General features: G+C 57.2%; 3 protein-coding genes across 4 annotated transcripts; 1 reads left to right on the forward strand and 2 right to left on the reverse strand.

Annotated features, from left to right (window-relative positions):
- Window positions 1-495: 495 nt before the first annotated feature.
- GEMIN6 (gem nuclear organelle associated protein 6) lies at window positions 496-1,454 on the reverse strand. The gene is made up of 2 exons (XM_056130607.1): window positions 1,214-1,454; window positions 496-993 (listed from the first exon to the last, which is right to left on the reverse strand). The coding sequence occupies exons 1-2, from the start codon at window positions 1,336-1,338 to the stop codon at window positions 612-614; spliced, it is 507 nt and encodes a 168-aa protein (XP_055986582.1). The 5' UTR covers window positions 1,339-1,454; the 3' UTR covers window positions 496-611.
- Window positions 1,455-7,654: 6,200 nt separating this feature from the next.
- LOC130038786 (tetratricopeptide repeat protein 39B-like) lies at window positions 7,655-9,578 on the reverse strand. Its single transcript, XM_056130601.1, has one exon. It carries the CDS (start codon window positions 9,571-9,573, stop codon window positions 7,813-7,815), a length of 1,761 nt encoding a protein of 586 aa, XP_055986576.1. The 5' UTR covers window positions 9,574-9,578; the 3' UTR covers window positions 7,655-7,812.
- A 7,961-nt stretch (window positions 9,579-17,539) lies between these two features.
- SRSF7 (serine and arginine rich splicing factor 7) lies at window positions 17,540-21,853 on the forward strand. 2 transcript variants are annotated; one of them, XM_056130605.1, is made up of 8 exons: window positions 17,540-17,698; window positions 18,070-18,250; window positions 18,348-18,524; window positions 19,311-19,385; window positions 19,469-19,579; window positions 20,737-20,790; window positions 21,211-21,246; window positions 21,563-21,853. In XM_056130605.1, exons 1-8 carry the CDS (start codon window positions 17,671-17,673, stop codon window positions 21,615-21,617), a joined length of 717 nt encoding a protein of 238 aa, XP_055986580.1. In that variant the 5' UTR covers window positions 17,540-17,670; the 3' UTR covers window positions 21,618-21,853. The 2 variants fall into 2 exon arrangements, with proteins under 2 accessions (XP_055986580.1, XP_055986581.1); XM_056130606.1 differs by having other exon boundaries at window positions 19,469-19,570.
- The last annotated feature ends 2,180 nt before the right edge of the window (window positions 21,854-24,033 follow it).

Consider the following 24,033-nt stretch of genomic DNA (forward strand, 5'->3'; position numbering starts at 1 on the left):
TGCTCAGCATCCCATGTGGTGCTCCAAGCACTGCCAAGGAGAAATTTCTGAGCACAGAGCAAGGAGCAGCCATGAGCAGTGCCAGGTGTCACCCAAAACCGAAAAAAAAAAAAAAGCTCTGAAAAGAACATTTTTTTCCACGGGGCTGGAGAGATAGCACAGCGGGTAGGGTGTTTGCCTTGACCCGGGTTGGATTCCCAACATCCCATATGGTCCCCTGAGCACTGCCAGGAGGAACTCCTGAGTGCAGAGCCAGGAGTAAACCCTGTGCATCGCCAGGTGTGACCCAAAAAGCAAAAAAAAAGAAATTATTCCAGGACCACAGAGAGCACAGCAGGTGGGCTTTTCCCTGGCATGCGGATGTGGACAACTGGGGTTTGATGCCCAGCACCCCACGCGGTCCCCAGAGCCCGCCGAGAGAGCTCTGTGCAGAGAACAGGAGTAAGCCCTGTCAGCCGGGCGTGGCCCCAAATGAAGACGAATACGACCAGGACGTGCCTGTGCTAATTTATTCCACGTGGAACCCCAACAACAAAGACTTGATCCGATCGGGCGCCGAGAGTCCCAGGGGCAAGGCCCGAGCCGGGCGGCGCAGGGCTCCGGCCGCTCCCCTAGGAAGCCGCGAGGTGCCGCTGAATCAGGTCCTGCACGCGGGACAGGACGATCTCGTTGGCGCTGCTGCAGTTGTCCGGGCCGTAGGGCGGCTCGATGGTCAGCACCCCCGCCACGCAGAGCGCGTGGGGCGCGTCTCCGAGCTCGGCGATGGGGACGTGGTTCTCCTCCAGCCACTTCCTCAGGCTGTCCCTCCTCTGCCGCAGCAGCTCGGGGCTGCAGGCCTCGGGGGCTCCCGCCACGAACAGGGGCGCCAGCCTCTCCCGCACCCCGGCGTCCTGCCCCTCCTGCTCCGGGTCCGCGGCCACGGCCCGGATGGCGTGTCCCATGACGCCCGTCACCGACAGGCGGCCGTCCTCGAGGAAGCTGGCCAGGACGACGCTTCGGAGGGAACGTTCGGGGCGATTTGCAAACGGGGGCGGGCGACCCGACACGGGGCTGCACGCCGCCCCCAGCACCGCGGAGCGCCCGCCCGCCCGCCCGCCCGGCAACAGGGAGCACGCGACGCACGCGGTGACCGACGCCCGCGGGCGCGGCGGCTCCCTCGTGGGCCCACACGTGCCGGGACGAGCTCCCCGGCCTGCCCACCCGCGGCGCTCACCTGGCGGACACCGGGTCGGTGGCCAGCAGCCAGCCCCGGTACTCGCGCTCGCCGGCCCGCACGCGCACGGCGCGGTGCGTCCACGCCTGCCACTCCAGCGGGCTGCGGCCCGCCCACTCGCCCATGGCGGCGCGCCCGGCCCCGCCCCGCACGGACGGACGGCCGGACGCGAGCCCGAAGGGACGGACGGACCCCGCCGCGCGGCCGGGACCGCCGCGGCACGCTCGAGCGCCGCGCGCGCGGCCACCTCCGGGCCCCGGCGGGCTCTGCGGGCGCCCTGTCGTCACTTCCGGGCCCGGCGGGCTCGAGCGGGCGCCGCCCTGCCGTCACTTCCGGCCCCGGGCGGCGGGCTCTGCGGGCGCCCTGTCGTCACTTCCGGGCCCCGGCGGGCTCGAGCGGGCGCCGCCCTGCCGTCACTTCCGGCCCCGGGCGGCGGGCTCTGCGGGCGCCCTGTCGTCACTTCCGGGCCCCGGCGGGCTCGAGCGGGCGCCGCCCTGCCGTCACTCCCGGCCCCGGGCGACGGGCTCTGCGGGCGCCCTGTCACTTCCGGGCCCCGGCGGGCTCGAGCGGGCGCCCTGTCGTCACTTCCGGGCCCCGGCGGGCTCGAGCGGGCGCCCTGTCGTCACTTCCGGGCCCCGGCGGGCTCGAGCGGGCGCCCTGCCGTCACTTCCGGGCCCCGGCGGGCTCGAGCGGGCGCCGCCCTGCCGTCACTTCCGGCCCCGGGCGGCGGGCTCTGCGGGCGCCCTGTCGTCACTTCCGGGCCCCGGCGGGCTCTGCGGGCGCGCTGCCGTCACTTCCGGGCGGCTCGAGCGGGCGCCGCCCTGCCGTCACTTCCGGCCCCGGCGGGGTCGGCCCCGTAGTTCTCGGTCGAGTCCGAGTCTCGGCGGGCTCTGTCCTGTGCCGTCACTTCCGGCGTGCCAAGGAGACGTCCTAGGTCCCAGCGGGCGCGGCCCCGTTGCCTCCGGCAGGAGCCCTCGGTCCCGGCAGGCCTTGCGCCCCCGTCACTTCCGGCCCGCGGGCGCCGGCCGGGCCGCGACCTCTGTGTCGCCGCGAGGCTCCGTTGTGCGGTCCCAGCCGCCGGGCCGGGGGTCCTGGGGTGCCGGGTGGGGCCGCGCCCGGTCGGCGGCCGGCTCCAGCCCCGCTCGCGCCCTGGCGCCGCTTCTGCCCCCCGAGCCCCGCCGCGCCGCGGTGCCCCGTGGCGCCCCGTGGCGTGAGCCCAGGGCGACAGGCGGGCGGCCCCCGCCCCACTCCGGCGCCGAAGGGAGCGCCAGGCCGCCGCCCCGCGACCTGGGGCTTGGGCTCCGAGCTCCGTGCTCTCTCAGGGTCGTCGGGCGCCCGCACGGCGCGTGCTCGGGCCGTGCCCGGCCACGCCCTCGCCCTCGCCCCGAACCCGCGCTCCTCGCGCTGTCGGCCGTTGCCGGCGCGGGGCCTCGGCCTTGGGCTTCGCGAGGCCCGAGACTGTAGGGACGCGAAAGACGCCGCGCGCACGAAGGCCCACGCCGAGAGCTCCGGGCCGGGGTGGGGACCTGCCTGTGTGTGGCCGGCACGAGCTCGGCCCCCGCAGGCTCCGAGTGTGGGCCCGGCCCTGCACCCTCAGGTGGTGCCTGGCCTGGGCCGGCTGTGGCGCCCAGACCCAAAAGCGCATGAAAAGCAGGACCGGGACCAGTTGCTCGCTGTCACTGCGTTCCAAGTCGTGGCGCTTTGGGGCCAGAGCCGGAGCACGGCGGGTAGGACCTTGGCACACGGCCGACCCAGGTTTGATCCTTGGCGGCCCGTACGATCCCCCAAGCACCGCCAGGAGTCCTCCCCGAGCATCACTGGGTGCGACCCCCCCCAAAAGAAAAACTCAAAAAAAGGTCCTGGAATGCACAATTCAATCAGCCAATCAGTGGCTGAATAAATAGCAGTACTCCTACATAAAAAAAAAACTAAAAAAAGATGTCTCGGAGCTTTCCTGCAGACTGAAAGCAGGCCGTGCCCTGCCCTTCCCACCTTCTAGGTTCCTGCCCTGTCTGCATCTGCGAGACACAGCACTTAGCCCTGCCCTCTCTCCCGTCACGCCCACGGTGGGCCCCCCAAAGTTGGTTGCCTCCTGTCTTCTATCCCTTTCCCTCAAGCTATACTTTTCTCCCTCTTCCTCCTTTCAGAGGTTTTGGGGTGCATTTCAGTTTGGTTTTAGCTACTTAAGGGCGAGGGTTTTGGCCAGATTCCTGGGGACTGTTCCTGGCTTTATTCGGGGACCGTATGCAGTGCTGATGGTTTAGCCTCCTGCACGCAAAGCATGCATTTCAGTCCCTCGAGCTCTCCAGCTCTTGGGGTGAAAAATAGGGCTTGGGGCACCCCACAGCCTGCTGTGCTCAGGAGTACCTGGCTCTGCACCCAGGAATCACTCCTGGCATGCTCAGGGGACCACGTGGGGTGCCTGGGATGGAAGCTAGGTCAGCAGCATGCAAGACGCGTCCCCTACCCGCTGTACTATCCAGCAGCACACGAAGGGCTTTTGGTTTTGACTGGGGCCACACCAGGAGGTGCTGGAAGGGGCTGCTCCCGGTAGATCCAGGATTGAACCAGGCTTCTGCCCTCATGGACTCGGTCTGTTGAGACTTTTCACTCTAGCCCTGGCACAAAAGTAAACCTGCTTTCCCTTAAAATACTCAGATTTCAGCTGGTGCTGTGTCTTCCCTGCGGCCAGAAAGGAAGTGGGGGCCGGTCGGTGACTACATTCACACCAGATCAGAATAAAGCCCCAGAGATGGCACTGCAGAAAGGCTTGTCTGGCCACAGAACGAGAAGCAGGGGCTCAGATTCAGGGTGATTCAGAGCCCAGGCGTGCTGGTTTCACTGCTCCACTCCCCTGAACCTTTGGGCCCCTCACCGCGGCTCTCGGTTCTGCAGCTCCTGCTGGGAGTCAGGCGACATCCTGAGAACTTCCCGTTACTGACTCATGGAGAAGATACTGGGGGGGGAGGGGGCGGGCTTTGGGCAGACTCCAAGTGTAACGTTTGACACAGTACTTTCTGGAAAAGTTAGCCTCTCAAAACAATGCCGTGGTACTTGCGGTGCGGGCCGACCTGGAGCAGCTTTATAAATGGAAATCCACTTACAGGGAAGCAGCTTCTGCAAACCAGTTCCTTTATCTGCCCTGTCCCACCCTGCCCCGCCCTGCCCTGCCCAGAGAGATCATGAGAGTGGTGATGGCCTTCCTCTCCTAGGATAAAAACGCTGGAAATATTTGTGAACTCTGCAGGACTAGGCAATGTCAAACTCGAACTCTGCAGGGCTGGAGAGACAGTCCAGGGGCTTGGGCACCAGCTTTCATGCAGCCTACCCTATTTTGATCCACGCACTACATCTGGCATAGGTCATATGATCCTGGACAAAGCCAAGCATTGCTGGGTGTGACTTGGACCCCCTTCCCTGACCACCATAACAGAAAGCTCCGCCTTGAACTGCCTACTGATGTCGGCAGATAGATTAGGGAAGTGTTTCTCCCCCATCATGGCAATAAAAAAAATTCCTCGGAAGTAATTAAGCCAGCAGTCCTAAATCAGACCCACCTTATGGATACAGAAAGCAAGCAAGATCTGATAAGACCTCCAGCAGACCCTGAGGAGACCCGACTGCCCTACAGAAAAGGCCTGGGGCCGGAGCGATAGTATAGCAGGTAGGGCACTTGCCTTGTTTGCCTCGCTCGCTGCCGACCTGGGTTCGATCTGGCATCCCATAAGGTCCCCAAGCACCGCCAGGAGTGATTCCTGAGTGCAGAGCCAGGAGTAACCCCTGAGCATCGCTGGGTGTGACCCAAAAAAGGGGGGCGGGGAGCCTGAAGGGAATTACTAAAAAAATCCCCAATTCCTTCCTTTAATCCGATTAACCCTCAGCCCGTCCAGACTGGAGAAGGCTGGACCCACCCTCAGGGAAGCTCCAGCAGGAACAAAGGCGAAGAAAAAGAGTTCCAAAGACCACCTCCAACTCTACCCCCTTGGCAGCAACCCTAGCAACTGACTCCACATGGGGCCAGAAAGCTCCACATAGGGCAGCTTGGAAAACCCTTAAAAGCCACCTTGAACAAAGGAAGGGCAGGCGTATGCTACCCGAGCACGTGTGCCGTGCCGCTTGCTCCCACGTGGCCGAGCACGTGTTGCCCGCATCTCCTGTGGACTTTCATACTTTCCTCTCTAACGATGGGGTGTGTTAGGGGCTTTGGAGAAGCCGGGGTTCTCTCTTGAGCACATCACTCTCCCTCCTTCCTCTTCCTAAAAGCTTCCTAAGTAAAATCTGTTTGATTTCACTGCTCATCTACTCCTGAAATTATTTTCTGCGAGGTGAAACAAGAACCCGCGAACCCTGGGTCGCGGGTGGCAGAGGCAGATAGGGAGGAAGTGACCATCTCTCCTCCCGCCTCACATGACCACCCGTGGGGGCCCACGGACATCACTATCATCATTATTTGGGATAAAGCCTTTTGAAGCAACTGTGTCTCTAGTCATTTCCTTAACGGGGTGGCCGGTGGGAGACAGACCAGGGGTTTGATGCTGCCTCCACACAGCAGGTGTACAGCACTTGTTCCCTCCGCTAAACTTGTCACAGCTGGTAAAGGAGACAGTGGAAGTTGAAGTTACTGACATCACAAGAGATCGAGAATTATTTTTTAAGTAGCAGGTCAAATTTTAGGTTGGCAAACCAGGTAACAAAGGACCTTGGCTTTTCCTAAGAAAGGTAAAGGTAACGGCCCTCCCGTTGTTCATCGATTTTGCTCGAGCGGGCCCAGTAACGTCTCCATTGGAGACTTTGTTGTTACTGTGTCTGGCATATCGAATACTCTCGGTAGCTTGCCGGGCTCTCCGAGAGGGGCGGAGGAATCGAACTCGGGTCGGCCATGTTGGCTGCGTGGAAGGCAGACGCCCTACCGCTGTGCTATCGCTCCAGCCCTAAGAAAGCAGTGAAATTCTCAGCACGAAAGAACTATGCCTGTTGCTCTACCTAGCCGTGATGGGTTAATTCATGTAACAGAAACTAGTGTCCCTATTTACAGCTGAGGAAACAGGCCCAGAGGCCCAAGGCCACACAGTGGCAGAGCTGGGGTGTGATGCCAGCCCAAACCTGCCCTCTTAGCGCACTAACAGTCCAGTGACCTCTGGGGCTGACTCAGCACAGACAGTCACCTAAAAGCATTTGTAAGCCACACCCAACAGTGCTGGGGCTTGCTCAGGGGTTCTCCTAGCAGGAATCGGGGGGGCATACAGGGTGCCAGAGCCTGAAAGTAGGTCAGCTGTAAGACAAAGGCCCTCCCTGCCGCTTTATCTCCTCAACCCCACATTGTTTGGAGAAGTCAAATAGTAAAGACTATTTCTTTGAAGAACAAGCAGGTTGGAGAGGGGTGCTGAGGGGAAGGCATCTGCCTTGTCTGAGGCTGCAGCCAGGACAGTAGTTTAAACCCAGCACGGCCAGGCATGGCCAGAGCACCGCCAGGGGCACCTCCCACCGAAAACCAAAATCAGACCTACACGGGGCACTGAGATTCCCAAATGGGGTGTTCTGGTGTTATTTGCCCGATGTGCGTGGTCTCTAGCAGTCCGGTGGAATATTTTCCCTTTTTTCTCTTTTTGGTATACCCGGCAGTGCTGAGTGTAACCAGACGGCTCACATACCCCAACCACACAGCCCACTGAAAAACACTTTCTGGAGGCCACACCCATCGGTGGTCAGGGATTGAGCTCCTGGCTCTGCACTTGGGGATCACTCCTGGTAGGACTTGGGGGACCATGAGGCGCTGGGGAGCAAACCTGGGCCAGCCACATGCAAGGCAATGTGCCGTGCTATCCCTCCAGCCTCCCTCCCAATAGACTTCTATTTCGGAGGCTGCACCCAGTGGTGCTCGGGGCTGGCTCCTGGTGGGGCTCGGGGGACCGTATGGATACCAGGGCTCGACCCCGGAGTCGGCCATGTGCGGAGCAAGCCTCTACCCACTGTACTCTCTCTCCAGCCCCCTCCCAGTATTTCTGGAAGGACTGACCATGGCGTTCAGTGACAGAGCAGATGAGCAGCACAGATGAAGGCCTGGGTTCCAACACAGGAATCATCCAAAAAAGTGGGGGGAGGGGCGGGGCCATAGGACAGCAGGGAGGGCCTTTGCCTTGCATGCAGCTGACCTGGGTTCGATCCCTGGCATCCCATATGCTCCCTGAGCACCAGCAGGAGCAGTTCCTGAGTGCAGAGCCAGGAGTGACCCCTGAACATCGTTGGGTGTGACACAAAAGGCGAGAACCAAAAAGTAGGGGGAGGGCTGGGAAAATGTTCTCTGAGATAACCCAGACCTTGATAACACACAAAGGGGGGCTGTTGACCGTGTGCCTCATTTGCTCTCTTCGCCAAGAATGCGCTCTTACTACGCTGACAGTCCGGGACGGGCCGTTTTATCAGGAGGGAAAGGGACGGGGGGGAGCAGCAGGTGACTCGCTTCTTCTTCGCCACAGCCAGGACTCTACACGGGAGGCTTTCCTTGAGCTCTTCGACACAGAAATCACGTTGCCTGCTGACTACCTTGCTCAAGGCAGCCGACTCTGCTCGTCGTCACCCAGCTGGATTTGGTGCCGAAATCACAGTTCTTTGAAGATTTGTTCAAAGGCCACGTGAACCCTAAACTGCAGTCGGCTCTCCATGGAGTAATCTCGGTAGTTCTTGACGTTGTCCAGGCTTTTTGCGGCGCTGACGCTGTCTCCTTTGAGGTAGTAGAGAATCCCCAGCTCGTAGTAGGTGTACGGCACCAAGTAGTGGTCGTATTTTAACAGTTTCTCCCTCTGGAGGACAGAGTTGAAGTAATGCTCAGCCATCAGGTACTTGCCCAGGTGTTTCAGGCACAGCCCCTTGAGCAGGTAGAGCAGGGTGATGTCGTCGGCCCAGTACTCGGTGTTGGCCTTCTCTCGGAGCAGGTCCTCCCCTTTGTCGATGATCATGAGCCAGCTGGAGATCAGGTCCAGCTTTTTGCTCATGACGCGGAAGCCGCTCCAGGCATAGAGAAACTCCAGCATGGGCTGTGCCGGGTACCAACCTGTGGTCGACCCGTAGCGCTGGCCCTTCACGGCAATAAATTTTTCGACGGGCACCGACGTTCCCAACACCTTGATCCTCAAAGACTCCACTTTTAGGAAGAGCGAGTTGGTGTCCTCGCTGACCAGCCTGGCGAAGTCTGCAGGGAGCAGGGCCAGGATGGCGGCCTTGCTGTAGGAGTAGATGGCCTTGGACCAGCGGCTCTGCTGGGAGAGGAGGCGGGCGTACTGGAACGCCTGCTTCCAGTTCTGCAGGAAGATGTCGCACCACATGAGCTCCCAGTAGCAGAGGTGGTGGACGTGCTTCCACTCGCTCTGGACGAACACGCACTCGTGCAGCTTGAGCTGCGCCTCCGCGAAGTCCCCGGCGAGCATGCAGAAGCGGGCGTGGAAGAACTTCAGGATGACACAGTGGGGGAACCGCTGGCTGTGGAGGACGAGGAGGCGCTCGGCCCCGGAGCTGGAGACCTGGCCCATCCCGAAGGCCACGCAGAGGTAGCCGTGGTAGAAGAGCAGCATCAGCGCGCTCAGGATGCTGTTGATGTGGGACTCGGAGGCGCTCTCGCAGAGCAGAGTCAAGCCCACCTCCCTGTTCCCGGAGTAGCCCACCACGTTGAGCAGCTTCAGCGTCTTGGGAGGCACGTGGGACATGAGCAGATTGAACACGCCCACCCCAAACTTGATGCCGCCCACCAGGTGCTTGTAGGTTTTGCTCTGGCTGCTGGGGATTTGGGGCAGGATCTGCTGACAGTCTTTGTAGATCTGGTAGCTGGAGCTGATGGCCAGCCCGCTGCGGAGGTAGCCGAGCACGCTGTCGTCCTGGATGAAGGTGACGGCCGCCTTCAGGATGAGGCTCTCGGCGTAGCAGACGTCCGCGTGCAGCTCCTCCTCCTGGATGGTCTGCGAGCCCTGCCTTTTCACCAGCCGGTAGAAGCTCACCCACGACTTCCTGCGGAAATTGTAGCAGGTCCTCAGGGCGTCCTTCGCGGCCATGCTGCCGGCCTCGATGTCCTGCGGGTCCAGTGTCAGGGCGGACTTGACCACCATCAGGATGCCGTACATGAGCGCGTGGTACAGGCTGCTTTTGGACCACGGGGAGATGAGGCTTAAGGCCTCCGAGAACCTGTTGTTGAGAAATAAGTAGAGGCCCGTGGTGCATTCCTCCAGGGAGGAGAGCAGGCTCATGGTGGACGCGGCGGGGATGACCTCGAAGGCGTCTTCGAAGCGCTCTTCCTTCTCGTTCTCCCTTTTACCGACCCGGAGTGAGAAGTCCTGGCTCTTGCTGTCTCTCTTCCTGACAGTGAGGGCCATCCCTGCTGTGCCTGGGTCTGCGGGAGGCTGCTCTGCCTGCGGCTGGTCCCGAAGCACGGCCTGAGATGCTGCTGCTGCAAGAGTCCAGAGGTGCTTTCCTAGGAGGACCTCACCTGCGTGGACAAAGGGGTGGGGGGGAGATAAGCACGTCAGCATTCACGTCGTCTGGAATAAGCCCAGGAGGACGGGGGCTTGCTTGGCCCCGCTGCAGGGCCAGATAGGAGCGCCGCGCACGGCAGGCCGACCTGGTTCCAGCCCTGGAAGTGCGTTTGGTCCCCCAGCCCTACCAACAGTAAGCCGGGGGCACAGCCGGCTGGGGCCCAGCCCCCCATTAATAGTCCCTAGGCCAGAGAGACGGAGGGTAGGGCTCTCGCAGGCACCAGCCCAGGCTCGATCCCCCGTACCACGTATGATCCCCTAAGCCCGGCCGGAATGGTCAGCCACGGACAGCTGGGTGTGCCCCCCAGTTAAAACAAACGTGATCCTGTTTTTATTTTCCAGTTCACACCCAGAGGTGCTCAAGCTTAACCCCAGGTTTTTTGCTTGTTTCTTTCTTTTGGGCCACACCTGGGGGTGCTCAAGGATCACTCCCGGCAGGGGATTGAACCTGGGTCAGCTGGAAGCCAAGCCCCCCCCATTGTACTCTGGCTCCAGCCCCACTGACTCTGTTGATGATAAAAGCGGGCGAGGGGTCTGGAGAGAGAACACGGGGTGAGATGCTTGTCTTGCACCCCCAACTCGGGTTCTATCCTTGGCACCACATGTGGTCCCCCAAGAACCAATCCCGGAGCAGAGGCAGGAGAGAGCCCTGAACACAGCTAGGTGGGACCCAAGACAAACAAAAGGTGGGAGAGGGGTCGAACAGGGGAATAATCAAAGGGTAGGAAACGAGAAGCAAGAGGAGCAGATTCTTACAGACACGGTGCACGCACAGGAGATTCAGGCCCTGCTGGCCCTTCCTTTCTCCCCGAGCTACTGTGATTACAAAGTCCATCAAGCGTTTAACCAGCTCACGGGGAAATGCCCTTACAGGAGGACAATTCTGTTCTTTGGGCTGCTGGATTACCAAGAGCTCGAGAAAGGACAAGTGGCAGGTTCAGTCCCAGGAGAATTTCCGGCTTGCTAATCATATTCCACGGAATCCCTCTCCCCATCCAAGGTAGCTGGAATTTTACCTTTTCTGAAATAGCCTAGTGTGGGCGCAGCCACTCAGCGCCCTGTAGAATCTGCCAGTGTTTCTCTCTGGCAGTTTTTTTTTTCTTTGCTTTTTGTATGTTTGTTTTGTTTGGGGGTCACACCATAGGGTGCCTAGGGTCTATTCCTAGCTCTGTGCTCAGGAGTGACCCCTGGTGGTGTTGAGGACTGACCTGGGGCCGCATGCTTGTAAAATAAGTGCTTGTCCCTGTACTACGTCCCTAGGCCTCACCCCCAATTTTAATGGCCAATATAACCAATTTATATGCCCTTTACACTTACCCATCAGCCGGTGCTGCTGGGCGAGGCACCCAAACAAAACTTCCCATTTTTCTAGTATTGGAGAATTTCCACTGTTAGACCGATATTTTTTTTCCCTTTAAGATGTTGGGGTGCGGGGGTGGGGCGCCCTCATGGTGTTCAGGCTTTTCTTCTGGCTCTGTGCTCAGGGATCATTCCTGATGGTGCTCAGGGGACCATCCATGGTCTCAGGAATTCAGGTGGACCGGCTGCATGGCCGGCCAGCACCTCTGCCCCTGCACTGTCTCAGTTCCCACTGGATCGATGCTCTGTGAGAGCCTCCTCTTATTTGAAAAGTATGGTGGGTAGGCTGACATTTTCCAATACCTCCTCATCTTGGGGCTGGAGCGACAGCACAGCGGAGAGGGCGTTTGCCTTGCACGCGGCTGACCCGGGCCCGATTCCCAGCATCCCATATGGTCTCCTGAACACCGCCAGGAGTAATTCCTGAGTGCATGAGCCAGAAGTAACCCCTGCTCATTACCCGGTGTGACCCAAAAAGCAAATCAAAAATAAAAACAAAACCTCCTCTTCTCTCTGGATCTCAAGATCGCAAGCCTGCCTGCTCCTCCCTCCTGCCTCTTGTTTCTGGGTCACACCCAGCTGCTGCTCAGGGCCACACCTGGGGGTGCCAGGATCATAGCAGGGCAGGGCCGTAATCTTTGTTCTGCATCTTCAGTCCTCAAGCCAACTCTGTCAAACACAGTCTAAACAAACAAACAAACAAACAAAAAAACCCACAGTCTAAACAATGATCTGAGAATCCTAGGGAGTGGACCCATTTCTCTTTGGCATGGGCTTGCTTTCGTTTTATTTATTTAGGTGAGGAAGCCACACCTGGCAGAGACCTGAGCTCAGGGATCACTCCTGATAGCGTCCAGGGGACCATCCGTGATGCTGAGGAACAAACCCCGCTCAGCGGTGCAAGGCAAGCACCCTGCCCCCTGTGCTGTCTCTACAGCTTCTCTGGATTGACTTTTTTCCTCTAAATTTGCTTTCTAGATAAGGTTTATCTGCGAGGGAGGAGCCCGCTCAAGGCTCGGGGCCTAACGCACATGCTTTGTACGCAGGAGCCTGAGTTCGTCCCTGACATCACGTGGTCTCCTGAGCCCCGAGCTGGAGAGAGTCCAAAGTTAAAAAGGGCTGGAGCGATACAGTGGGGAGGGTGTTTGCCTTGCACGTAGCTGACCAGGGTTCGGTCCCGGCATCCCATATGGTCCCCGGGAACACCGTCAGAGGTAACTCCTGAGTGCAGAGCCAGAGTAACCCCTGAACACTGCCGGGTGGACCCAAAATGAAAAGAAAAAAATAGAAAACAGAGAAACAGATTTGCCTAGGGGCCAGGGATGTGGCTTTGGTGCAGAGGCCTGGTGGTCCCCAAGTATAGCTCGGAGTGATTTCCCCCCAAAAATATAAAAAGTAAAAAAAAATGTCACTAATCTTACAGGAATAGGGGGCCAGAGTGTTAGTACAGGGGGGCAGGGCAGTTGCACGTATCTAACAGACGCAGGTTAAATCCCTGGCACTCTCCAGGGCCCTCTGAGCTCGCCAGGGCTGGTGCCTGAGCACCTCTGGGTGGAGGCCACCCTTTTCCTCTTTCTCAGAGAATCAGCCGCCACTGAGGTTGCAGTGAGAAACGCCAGTGTCCCACTCTTCACGGTCCTTGCTCCCGGGCGAGAAGCTTTGACAAAGGCCTTAGCATCTGGGGATTCTTGAGAATTTTCTTTTCTTTTGTTTGTTTGTTTTTTGGGTCTCACCCAGCGATGCTCAGGGATTACTCCTGGCTCTTCACTCAGGAATTACTCCTGGCGGTGCTGGGGGACCCTATGGGATGCGGAGGAATGAACCTGGGTCAGCCGTGTGCAAGGCAAACGCCCTACCCATTGTGTTATCGCTCCAGCCTTTCCTGAGAATTTTCTTTTCTTTTTTTTTTTTTTGGTGGGGGCAACCCCCAGGATCTGTGGCAGGGGTCACTCCTGCCCTGGTGATGCTTGTGGTACTGGGGACCAAACCAAGGCCAGTGCATACAACATATGTTCCTTAATCTCCCAACTCTCTCTCTCCAGCCCAAGGATTTGCTTGCTTTTCTTTCTTTCTTATTTTTCTTTTATTTTTTTGTTTGGGGGCCATGTCTGGCAGTGCTCCGAGCTTACTCCTGGCTCTGCACTCAGGGATCACTCCTGGCAGGGCTTGGGGAGCATCTGGAGTGCTGGGAATGAAACCTAGGCATCTTCGTGGGCGAGGCAAGAGCCCGGCGTGCTGTCCTCTCTCTCCAGGCCCCCAAAGATTTGCTTTCCACGAAGAAAAGTTTTCTATGAGTTATTGCTTCTCTGTGACCCCCTTTTCTCTGTGGATTGGCTGAAAGAACAGCAACAATTTATTTCTCTTGCTGAAGGCAGCAAGTTAGGAAGACATAAAGGTCTGAGGAGGGGCTGGGGTGGGTACAGTGGGCAGGGCGTTTGCCTTGCGCGCTGCCAACCTGGGTTTGATTCCCAGCATCCCACTGGTCCCCCGAGCACCGCCAGGAGTAATTCCTGAGTGCATGAGCCAGGAGTAACCCCTGTGCATTGCCGGGTGTGACCCAAAAAGCAAAAATAAATAAAAATAAAAATAAAGGTCTGAGGAATGGCTAGTTGGGGCAGAAAGGAAACTTCCGGGAGGTTAATGCCCCGATCTTTGCAGTTTTCACAAATAACAAAGTCCAGTCAGATGCTGAGGCTGGCTGCTCTTAGGCAACACGAGTCAGAGCTGACGCTTACTGACTGCTCAGAAGGCTCTAGGCCCGTGCAAGGCCAGAGCAACGCTTTACCACAAGCACCAGGAGGAAGTCCAGATCAAAAGCAGGGTCAAGGGCGGGAGAGAGCGCCCCAGAGCCTGAGAGCATGCTTCGTGTCGCTGTCTGGTTTTCGGACCATGCCCGGCAATGCTCAGGGCTTACGCCTGGCTCAGGCGACCATACGGGATGCCAGGGATCGAACCTGAGTCGGCCACATGCAAGGCGAGCGCCCTATCTGCTGTACAATCACTCCGGCCTCTTCCCAAAATTTCTTAAGCAGTATTGGAGAGGGAAAAGATTATGAAATATTGGTGAAAAAAGAGAAGCGAGGGGCCAGAGAGATATCCAAAGGCTGAATGTCATCCGCACACTGGAGCCCAGGGTTTGATCCTGGCACCACTAAACACAGCCTGCTGGGAGTGACCCCCAAGCACCAGCTGTCACTTCCCCCTCTTGGGGGGGAACTTCCCCTCCCCCACAGAAAGAGCTATCAGTTATAGATAAGCACAACACAGCTATTTGGGCCTGTGTATGGTACACACAAACCCTACACAGACATGATTTTATATTAAAAGGTCAGCATTTGGGGCCTTTCCAAAGAGCTGAGCACAGATTTTGCATGCAGGAGGTCCAAGCTAGATTCCCCAAACACGACCCCCCAAAACCAAAAACCAAAAAGACCAGGACCAGTAAATTTTTTTTTTTTTTTGCTTTTTGGGTCACACCCGGCGATGCTCAGAGGTTACTCCTGGCTCATGCACTCAGGAATTACTCCTGGCGGTGCTCGGGGGACCCTATGGGATGCTGGGAATCGAACCAGGGTTGGCCATGTTGGCTGCATGCAAGGCAAACACCCTACCCACTGTGCTATTGCTCCAGCCCCTGGGACCAGTATTTTTAACTACAGACTATTATGTTATTTGGACCATGCACAGAAGTGTTCAGGGATCACTCCCAGCAGGGCTCCAGGGGCCATATGGGGTGCCGGCAATCAATCCCGGATTAGCTGTGTGCAAGGCAAGCACCCTATTTTCTGTATTCTCTCTCGAGGCCCAGGACTACTTTTGTTGGCCTTTGTTTGGGGATCACACCTTGTGGTGCTCAGATCCTGCCTTTGAGCTCAGGGGTCACTTCTGGTGATATCAAGGAGGTGCCCTAGATTGGACCATGGTCAGCAATGTAGAGCAGCTAACCACTGTACTACCTCTCCAGCAGAGTTATTTTATATTAAAAATAGAAACAGGGCCGGAGTTATAGTACAGCAGGGAGGACGTCTGACTTGTACGAGGCCGACCAAGGTTTAATCTCCAACATCCCATATGGTCCCCTGAGCACCGCCAGGAATAATTCCTGAATCCAGAGCCAGGTATAGCCCCTGAGCGTCGCTGGTGTGATCCAAAGTGCAAAATAGCAAAAAAAAAAAAAAAAAAAAAAAAAAGTGTTCAATATTTAAAGTTGTTCTAGTATTAAATTATCTCGGGGCTGAAGCAATAGTACAGTGAGTAGGACATTTCCCTTGCCTTGCACAGGGCTGACCCATCCAGGTTCAATCCGCAGCATCATATGGTCCCCCAAGCATCCGCCAGAAGTAATTCCTGAGTGCAGGGCCGGGGTAACCCTGAGCATCGTTGGGTGTGACCCAAAAAAAGTGGAGAAAAAAAAAGATGATCGCACCCAAGTTATTATAATGGGGATAATGATTTAAACATGAAACCAAGGGTCTAGCTAGTACAGCAGATAAGGCCTTGCACACAGCTGAGCCAGGTTTGATCCCCGACACCCTATGGTCCTGAGCATCACCAGGAGTAACTCCTGAGGGCAGAACCAGGAATAACCCCTGAGCATGACTGGGTGGGGGGCCTGAAATAAAAACAAAAGAAAACAAGTGTGAAACTAAAATGGAGAAGACAAAAAGTGAACTTAAAAAAATGTGGACTTTCTTTTTGGCAACACACCCATCAATGCTCTGGGTCAACTCCGGACTGTGGCTGAGGTCACTCCTGTCCTGGTGATGCTTGTGGTACTGGGGTATGCACCAGGGTCAGTGCCTACAACGTATGTTCCTTGATCTCCCAACTCTCTCCAGCCCAAGAATTTGCTGGCTTTTTTTTCTTGTTAATTCTTTTATTTTGGGGGGTTGATTGGTGCCAGGGAGCAAACCTGGGACACTAGCACGCAAAGCAGGAACTCAGTCTACTGAATCCTCTCTCCAGCGTGGAGTGTCATGCTAACACAGAATCCTAGAGGCAGAAAGTTATGTGGGTGAAACTGTAAAAGAATCAACAAGAGGCGTCTGAGTGATAGTACAGCTTGTCGGGGTCTTGCTTTGTGCCCTGAACGCAGCCAGAAGTGATCCTAGCGCACAGAGCCAGGACTAAGGCCTGAGCACTCAAGAACGCTGCACACTAAAGTAGCCCTGACTTGCACTGACATTTCATTAAAAGGGTCTCGTGATTTTTAGGGAAGAGGTGCTCAACATCAGGGCGCAGCGAGTGTTGAATACTAGTATCTTTCACGGCAAGCAGTTTAGCACAGGCTTCAGACTACGTAATAAATAATAAAAAGTAGGTTTTCGGGGTCTTGGTCACCCAGAAGCGGAAGCTTTGCTCCCATTCCCTCTGTTTTGCCTGTTGTTGGGTCACACCCGGCAGGGCTGGTGGGGGGGGGAGGGGGGAGGATTTGGGGTGCCGGGATGGAGCCCGGGTGGGCGTCCTGCGAGCGGGCATCCTGGCTGCGGCGCCCCTGGGGCCCACGTGGGCTGCAGGTGTGCACGGGGGGGGGGGGGGGGGTGCCGGGACGGAGCCCGGACGGGCGCCCTGGGGCCCACGTGGACTGTAAGTGTGTGCTGGGGGGTGCCGGGATGGGGCCCGGATGGGCGCCCCGGGGCCCACGTGGACTGTAAGTGTGTGCTGGGGGGTGCTGGGACGGAGCCCGGACGGGCGCCCTGGGGCCCACGTGGGCTGCAGGTGTGCGCTGGGGGGTGCCGGGACGGGGCCCGGACGGGCGCCCCGGGGCCCACGTGGGCTGCAGGTGTGCACGGGGGGGGGGGGCGGGTGCCGGGACGGAGCCCGGACGGGCGCCCTGGGGCCCACGTGGGCTGCAGGTGTGCACTGGGGGGTGCCGGGATGGGGCCCGGACGGGCGCCCCGGGGCCCACGTGGGCTGCAGGTGTGCACGGGGGTAGGGGTGCCGGGACGGAGCCCGGACGGGCGCCCCGGGGCCCACGTGGGCTGCAGGTGCGCACGGGGGGCCCGCGTGTGCGCTCGCTCGGGCTGCGCCGGGTCTCTGGCGAGCCTGGTCCGGGGCGCCCCCCGTTACCTGTGCCGGACCCCGGTCATCACCGGGCGCCCCCAGGCCGGGACCCGGGCAGAGAGGCGGCGGCGGCGGCGGCGGGCGCGCACGAGGTCGGCCTGCGGCACCTGCGGAGGGAGCCGGGGCGGGGGCCGGGGGAGGGGAGGGCGGCGGGAGGGGAGGGGAGGGGAGGGGAGGGAGGGAGGGAGGGAGGGAGCCGGGCGGGACGGCGGGCGGGCCGCGGTTTACGGGCCGGGGCCGGGCGTCGCCATGGGAACGAATCCCTCCGCCCGCCGCGCGCGCGCCGCCGCGCCGCTTTCCCCCCGCGCCGCCGGGCGGCCGCTTCCGCCCGGGCCCTTTGTGCGGCGCGGCGCGTCGGCGTCGCGCGTGCGCAGAGCGGCGCGGGGCCGCGGCCTATATAAGCGCGGGCGCAGGCGCGGCCTCGCAGTGCCGCCGGACCGTTGGCGCGGGGCAGCGTGCGCCGGCCTTTGTGTCTCTCGGCTCAGGGCGCCGCGCCGGGCTCGCGGGCCGCTCAGCATGTCGCGCTACGGGCGCTACGGGGGAGGTGAGCGGGGCCGCGCCGGGCCGGGCGGGCGGGCGGGCGGGCGGCGGGCGCGGGGCGCGGGGCGGCCGTTGGGGCGGTCGGCGCCGCGTGCGTAATGGCGGCGGCGGCGGCCGGGCGGGCGCGCGTTGGGCGGGCGGGCGGGGGCGCGCGGCCCGGGGTGGGGGGGTGGCCCGGCCGGCCGGCCTGACCTGACCTGACCTGACCTGGCCGCCCGCCCGCGCGGGACCCCCGCCCGCCCGCCCGTCCGCCCGCCCGCCGGTCCGCCCGCCCGCCCTCCCTCCCGCGCGCGCCGGCTGCCATCTTGGCGCGGTGGCGCATTTCCGCGGCGCCCCCCGCCCCCGCCGCGGGCTGAGCGCGCGCCTCCCCCGCAGAGACGAAGGTGTACGTGGGCAACCTGGGCACGGGCGCCGGCAAGGGCGAGCTGGAGCGCGCCTTCAGCTACTACGGGCCCCTGCGCACCGTCTGGATCGCGCGGAACCCGCCGGGCTTCGCCTTCGTGGAGTTCGAGGACCCCCGGGACGCGGAGGACGCGGTGCGCGGCCTGGACGGGAAGTGAGTGCGGCGGGCGGGGCGCGGCGCGGGGGGCGGGGCGCGGGGGTCCCACGCGGGGCGGGGCGGGGGTCCCACCGCGCGCTCGTGCCGCCCCCAGGGTCATCTGCGGCTCCCGCGTGCGCGTGGAGCTGTCCACCGGCATGCCGCGGCGCTCGCGCTTCGACCGGCCCCCCGCGCGCCGGCCCTTCGACCCCAACGACCGCTGCTACGAGTGCGGCGAGAAGGGCCACTACGCCTACGACTGCCACCGCTACAGCCGCCGGCGCCGGAGCAGGTAGGCGGCGCGCGCGGCGGCCGCGCAGGGGTCCCGCGTCTCGTGTGCTGCCTCGCTGTTGCTCCTTGAATAATCACTGGTCGCCACCTTTCAGGTTTCTTCGTTTGAGTCGGTCGCCTCGATTCAGAGTGCCACGAGCCTTTTGATTTCGTGCTGAGGCGCCTTGCAAATCCGACCATTAAGATCCTCCTAGACCTTGAGGTGATCAGCATAAGAGGCCAGATCCCCTCGAGCCGTCCAGCCTAGCCCCAGCTCATTCTTTAGAGGGCAGAGTTTGAGCCGGCGCCCGCCGTGCCCGCAATTGGCTTACTGGGGGGCCCCTCCGGTTTAGAAAGAGGAACACCAGATTGACCACATCCCCAGCTAGAAAAATCCTCCTGCGTCAATCAAGCCTCACCTGGCTCATTTGGCTGTCAGTTTGATCGTCGTTAGATTGAAGAGAACATCTAGACGCAGCGCTCGGCTATAGATTCTGCTAGACCGTCTAGATCTGCTAGAGCTCCTAGACCTGGGCCAAAGAGGGTCGACCTGCAGACTTGCAAGGTTTATTTTAAATACACATTACAGTGCTTTCTATTGTGTGATGCTGAGATGTAATTCGACTTTTAACGGATCTTTTTTTAGGAAGTTTTTTTTTCTTAAACGACAACTGATAGGCCCAGAGTTTTTGTTTCCAAGTGAAAACGCTAAGTTTGAATAGTTCTGAGATTTGATTGCAGCAGAGGCACACAGAGCGTGGAAGCGAATTCCTCTCTAACATCCTCTCTTTTCTGACTTGAAAACTAGGTCCCGCTCGAGGTCCCATTCGCGGTCCCGAGGTAGGCGGTACTCGCGCTCGCGCAGTAGGAGCAGGGGACGGAGGTGAGGTTTTTCGCCTTGATGCTGGCTTGTTCGGGAGCTGAGGATGTTTAGGGGGTGGACTTACACTTTGGCTTAATTCCTAGATCAAGGTCAGCGTCTCCCCGACGATCCAGGTCTGTGTCTCTTCGTAGATCGAGATCGGCTTCGCTCAGACGATCTAGGTCTGGCTCTATAAAAGGATCGAGGTATTTCCAGTACGTGACCGTTTTCTTTACCCTTGCTTTTTGGATTGGGGGGCTGGGCTTTGGACCGTGCCTGACTCTGCTCAGTGGTGTCTGGCGTCTGGCTACCTGCAAGTGGTGAAGTGGCCCCACAGCAAAAAAGCACAAGTACGTGGAGAGAGCACAGGCGAGTAGGGTGCTTTGCCTTGCCTCACCTAGCCTGTCCAGGGTTCAATCCCCGGCATTTGATACGGTCCCCCTCGCCTCCACCACAGTGATTCCTGAGTGCAGAGCCAGGAGGAAGCCCTGAGCAGCACCCTGAAACAAGCACAAGTCTGTGATTAAAGCCCTGGGTAGACTGGGGGGTGATGGGTTTGGACATGGCCTTGGGTCAGATAACCAGCGATAGGAAGTTGGCGGCATGTAGGGGTGCCCTTAGAAGTCGCTGCTGCTAAGTGGTACGACCTAGTGGTCTTGTGGGGGCCACGTGTGTGATGGGGACTTTTATTTACTACTGGGCTTGCTTGGGGAATCCAGCCTGGTGGTTCCTGGAATAGTGCGGTCGTGGTGATTGAACGTGGGTTTGTCTGCAAGGCAAGGGCCTTACCACTGCACAGTTTCTCTTCCTGCCCAGAACCTTCATTTTTAATACTGATTCTGGAGTGCTGAGCTACAGCTCTGGACTTTGTCTGACTAGGGGGCGGGTGCTCCAGTAGTACTGGCCCCCCCACTGTGCGGGCCTGGTGGTCCATGGTTGGGAGATTCTAAGAGTAGACGGCCCAGCCTCCCAGGGTACCACCTGCACCCTGTGCCCCCGTTGAAATACAGTGGGGAGGTTGTGAGTATGTTAGAGCCTGGGTTGGATTATGGGACACAACTGGTCCCTGAATCCTGTGATGGGACTTAGACCTTTCCCAGTGGTGATATCATTGAACTTTATTACTGGAAGGAGAGTTGAATTGATGCACTCAGTCTTCCATGAAAGTCAGGCCGCTGTCTCTTGGGTATTCTGCACCTTGTGAGAATACTGTCCTTTGTGAACTGACAGCCCTGGTCACTCAGGTGCAGGCAGCACAAGGCATCTCGTCCGGCCCACCTCCATTCTGTGCTTACCTAATGAGGTGTTGGGTGGTGCTGAAGAAAACTGCTCCTGGACTAACTGATGATGGTGGGGTTTGTTTTTTTTAAAGATCACGGTCACGGTCGAGATCAAGATCCAGGTCTATTTCACGACCAAGAAGCAGGTAGGCTAGAAAACTAATTACTGCTCTTCTAGTTTATGTGGCACCAGTATCCAGAGCGTTCAAAGGGTTCTGAGTTGTTGAAGTTTCACGTGTTAACTCCTAAATGTTAATGTTCAATGGGAACAATAAAGAAGCTGTTAAGAACTGATGATTGTGTCAGGCAGTATTGTTTGCGATTGGGGCTTATTAAGAAGCCCTTGTTAGAGCTGATCATTTGAAAGACGCACACCCGGTTAAATCTGTGTAAAATAGCATAGAACAGGTGCCTGTAGTGAAAACACCAGCAGCCTTTGGGAGATTGGATTGCTAGATTCTTTCCGTTTAGAAGCTCAAAACAGTTTAGGGATTTATTTCTTGGCATTGATAGAAATCGGGATTGGCTAGTACCTCTTCTTAATAGAATTTCTCATGTTTTGACAGCCGATCAAAGTCCAGATCTCCATCTCCAAAAAGAAGGTAGGCTGATGTTTCCTTCCAAGGTCGTGATTCTGTGTGGCCTCTGCGGGCTTTGCCTCCTGCTTACTTTTCAGACTTTGTGTTTGAGTCCCTTTGAGTTGATGATTTCTTAAAAGAAATGGCTTCTGTATAAAAATGATGAAATGTCATGTTTTTTACAATGAACTTGAAATTTTGCAGCAGAAATCTGCGTCTTCTAAAACCCTTTGGTCTCTGCTATGGTACTAGAATTCCACTGAAACTGGCCATTGATTATACGTGAGAAGGCTCGGTTTCAGTAGATTCTAATCAATTCCAAATCTGTTTTCCTTTTTAGTCGTTCCCCGTCAGGAAGTCCTCGGAGAAGTGCAAGTCCTGAAAGAGTGGACTGAAGTTCACCTTTTCAGGAAAAAGTTATTTTGTTTACATTATTATAAGGGATTTGTGATGTCTGTCAAGTGTAACCTAGGAAGAAGGTTTTGAACCATCTAATCAAAATGAATCTGGATTATTACTCTGTAAATTCACAGCAGTAAGACTATACAATTTTTTGTTGAATGTATTAACATCCTGTCGTCTGAAAATGGGTTTTTATTTGGCACATTTAAATAAAATGTTTCTAACTAGAGTTCTGATTTGTGTTAATACTCCATTGGTAAATGTGAATCAACCTTGATCTCATACAGCTACATTTAAAAGTTCTTGGAGTCTTGAACATGCTTAACCAGTGTGCATACACCTGGGACATGTCATTGATGCTCAATTTAGGGCCAGAGGAGCTCGTGTCCCCTGTAAGAGCGCGAATGCACCGTGAGGTTCTGAAATTGGAGTGGGTGTTGCAGAGAGCTGCCCCTCCGCTACAGAGGCCATCTGAGCTTGATGGGACAACAAGCACTAAAATCCTTGAAAAGCTAGACTTAATGTTGGAGAAGCAGGATTTGGAGGCCGATGATACTCGTTCACATTTGGGTGTATTAGATGGTTTCAAATTATAGCTTGCCACATTAGGAAGGTCTCGATGTTCTTTTTCATATTTTATATAAGAATATTTGCATGTTTGAGGAATTGTCTGAATTTAGGACAAAGCACCTTGTAAATTGTAAACCAGCTTTGCAAAATTTTCCAGCCCGGATCTTCCCTCTTCCTTCAGATGAATAGGCTTAGTTTAAGAAATCTGTTATTTCCAAGTTAGGTTTTGTAGTTCCTGTTCCAACATGGTCAAACCTTATTTTGCCAGGCTGGTGCTAAATAAAAGTGTTAAAACCAGAAATGTTAACGAGACTGAAGTTCCATAAATCTCACCTATAGCAATACTTTGTATCTGGGTAAATCTTCCTGTAGATTCTTAACATTTGGAATGTTTGTAGTAGGGCAGTTATTTTGGAGAGATTCCTGGTCAAACTTTCACTGGCTTAGGTATTTATCCTTGAGGAAACAATGCTGGTGGCACACCCTTGTTTAACTGGAGAGCATTGCGGTTTGGGATACTGGCCTGCCTGAACTTCCGGGATCCAAGTGACCTGATAGATGGAAGTTTGGCTGCTTTGAGTTTTGGTAATAGGCTTGAATTACAATGCTGGCATGAAGCTGTGTGTATAACTGGCAGGTCTAACAGTTTTGTATATAAAGATTATTCAATAATAAATCTGCAGAGAACAAAACAATCCTGACACTCAGTTTTTGGAATTGGGAGTTTGGAGCGAAGTAGAAATTAGTCCTTTAGTTTGGGGATGGACTCAAGCTTATGAAAGGGCAGGAAGGAAAATGGAAGTTTCACGCAACCCTCCCTGGGAAGGGCAGCTGGTGGCTGGACCACACTGGCCCCAAATACGCGCAGCTGTGCCTCTGGACGGGTTCCCTTTTTGCACTGCACCTAGTAGTTGGGACATGGCTTGTTGATTTTTTGGGGGGGTGGGGCGCTGTACTTCTAAAACCAGGGCTCCCACACGGAAAGTGTACAAGGCTGACTGGGCAGAGGAAAGAGCTCGATCCCAACTCCAGACCAGGTGTTGCCTGAAGCAAACCCTGGGCCTCCCATTGTTCACTTAATTTTGTCTTTGGTCTACATCTGGAAGTACATCAGTGCTTGGAAGCTACTCAGTTATTTTTTTGGGCGGGGGGTTGCGGGGCAGTGGGTGTACACGAACCCTAAGGGTGTTGGGGTCAAATCTAGACTTTGCATACACTTGACCTCTTCATCTCAGATGGAAGCCCTCATTTAAAACCTCGCTTTGGGTTTTTTTTTTTTTTTTGCTTTTTGGGTCACACCTGGCAATGCTCGGGGGTTATTCCTGGCTTTGCACTCAGGAATCACTCCTGGAAGTGCTCGGGACCATATGGGATGCTGGGGATGGAACCCGGGTCGGCTGCGTGCAAGGCAGACGCCCCACCCGCTGTGCTATCAATCCAGCCCTCGCTTTGGGTTTTAAGTTGAACGTGAGAGACTGTTTAAGACATTATTGGGTGCTCTCACCTGCTGTCTAGGAGGTGAAGCAGGACCCTTGGCTTGAGCGGGAAAGGCTGGAGACCAGCTGTAAGCCCCCTAGCCGCCCGGTGGGCTGTCAGATTGTTCAGTAGGTAGGACCATAGTTCCCTCCCCCAGGGGCCTTGCTTTTCCCAAGAAGACTCAGAGGGCCCGGGGGTTGCTAGCTGCTTTGTCCATCAGCCGGGCTGGGCAGGAGTGGCATGCCAGGGGTTGAACTCGGGCCTCTGCACGAGTCCTGCTCTGCCCCTGTGCATTTTCCCGGCAGCAGGAGCTGCCTTGTGTTCTGCATCTTTGTGCTTTGCAATCTAGTGGATTGAGCACGG

The sequence above is a fragment of the Sorex fumeus genome, unplaced genomic scaffold, assembly GCF_029834395.1.
Source record: "Sorex fumeus unplaced genomic scaffold, SorFum_2.1 ptg000079l, whole genome shotgun sequence".
Taxonomy (NCBI): Eukaryota; Metazoa; Chordata; class Mammalia; order Eulipotyphla; family Soricidae; genus Sorex; species Sorex fumeus.

Bases quoted from the DNA above. Each gene is read 5' to 3' on its own strand.
- GEMIN6 (XM_056130607.1), bottom strand. From the start codon at position 1,338: ATGGGCGAGTGGGCGGGCCGCAGCCCGCTGGAGTGGCAGGCGTGGACG. The intron at 994-1,213 runs GTGAGCGCCGCG...TTCCCTCCGAAG, and splicing joins ACCGACCCGGTGTCCGCCAG to CGTCGTCCTGGCCAGCTTCC.
- LOC130038786 (XM_056130601.1), bottom strand. From the start codon at position 9,573: ATGGCCCTCACTGTCAGGAAGAGAGACAGCAAGAGCCAGGACTTCTCA.
- SRSF7 (XM_056130605.1), top strand. From the start codon at position 17,671: ATGTCGCGCTACGGGCGCTACGGGGGAG. The intron at 17,699-18,069 runs GTGAGCGGGGCC...CCTCCCCCGCAG, and splicing joins CTACGGGCGCTACGGGGGAG to AGACGAAGGTGTACGTGGGC. The intron at 18,525-19,310 runs GTAGGCGGCGCG...CTTGAAAACTAG, and splicing joins AGCCGCCGGCGCCGGAGCAG to GTCCCGCTCGAGGTCCCATT.